Raw genomic sequence first — 778 nt, 5'->3', positions numbered from 1 at the left:
GGGGATGGGGCCCCCCCCCCCCCCCTGGCCAGCCCCTTCCAGAGCCTGACAACCCTTTCCGTGAAGAAATTTTTCCTAACGTCCAACCCAAACCTGCCCTGGCGCAACTTCAGACCATTCCCCCTCGTCCCATCGCCCGTCACCAGGGAGAAGAGGCCAACTCCCACCTCCCTACAACTCCTTTCAGGCAGTTGTAGGGGGCTACAAGGTCTCCCCTACCCCATCTTGCACGTTTCCTCCCTGCAACCTGCCGACGAGTCCCGTCACTCCAGCAGGGACCGGGGATGCTGCCAGATGTGCCCTGCACCGGGACAGGGCTCCCTCCTCACCTGCACTGCCCGCTGTCCACATCGCAGCCCGGCTCCGTCAGCTCCTGCACGCCGGGCCGAGAGCAATTGCAGTCCTCGCAGCCGATGAGGGGGTGGCAGCCGAAGGTCTGGGGCTCGCAGACAACGCACTCCGGCTTCAGGGTGTGCGGCGGGCAGATGCACTGGCCCGTCACTTCGTCGCAGAGGCGCGTCCCGCAGTCGCAGGCTGGAAGCGGCAGAAAAGGGGCTGCGTTTGGGGGGGAGCAAGACCCAGGCAGCCCGAGGAGAGCACGAGGCCATGGATGTGGAGCTCAACTGCTCTGCGGGCAGCTCAGCTGTTTTCATGCAAGCAGAGCCATTACAGGGTTAGAAAACGCAGCCATTTCCCAAATCATAGAATCATCTAGGTTGGAAAAGACCTTTAAGATCATCGAGTCCAACAATTAACCTATTAACCTAATCCTGCCACT

General features: G+C 61.2%; 1 protein-coding gene across 1 annotated transcript in view; it reads right to left on the bottom strand.

Annotated features, from left to right (window-relative positions):
* LAMA5 (laminin subunit alpha 5) overlaps window positions 1-778 on the bottom strand; it is a 99,655-nt gene that overhangs the window by 21,783 nt on the left and 77,094 nt on the right. Inside the window, exon 35 of the mRNA XM_035899275.1 lies at window positions 330-534. Coding sequence (XP_035755168.1) covers window positions 330-534 — 205 coding nt within the window. The remainder of the gene's footprint in view (window positions 1-329; window positions 535-778) is intronic.

This window comes from Egretta garzetta, unplaced genomic scaffold (assembly GCF_000687185.1).
Source record: "Egretta garzetta isolate BGI_Z169 unplaced genomic scaffold, ASM68718v1 scaffold158, whole genome shotgun sequence".
Taxonomy (NCBI): Eukaryota; Metazoa; Chordata; class Aves; order Pelecaniformes; family Ardeidae; genus Egretta; species Egretta garzetta.
This window is presented reverse-complemented; position numbering and strand designations above follow the sequence as displayed.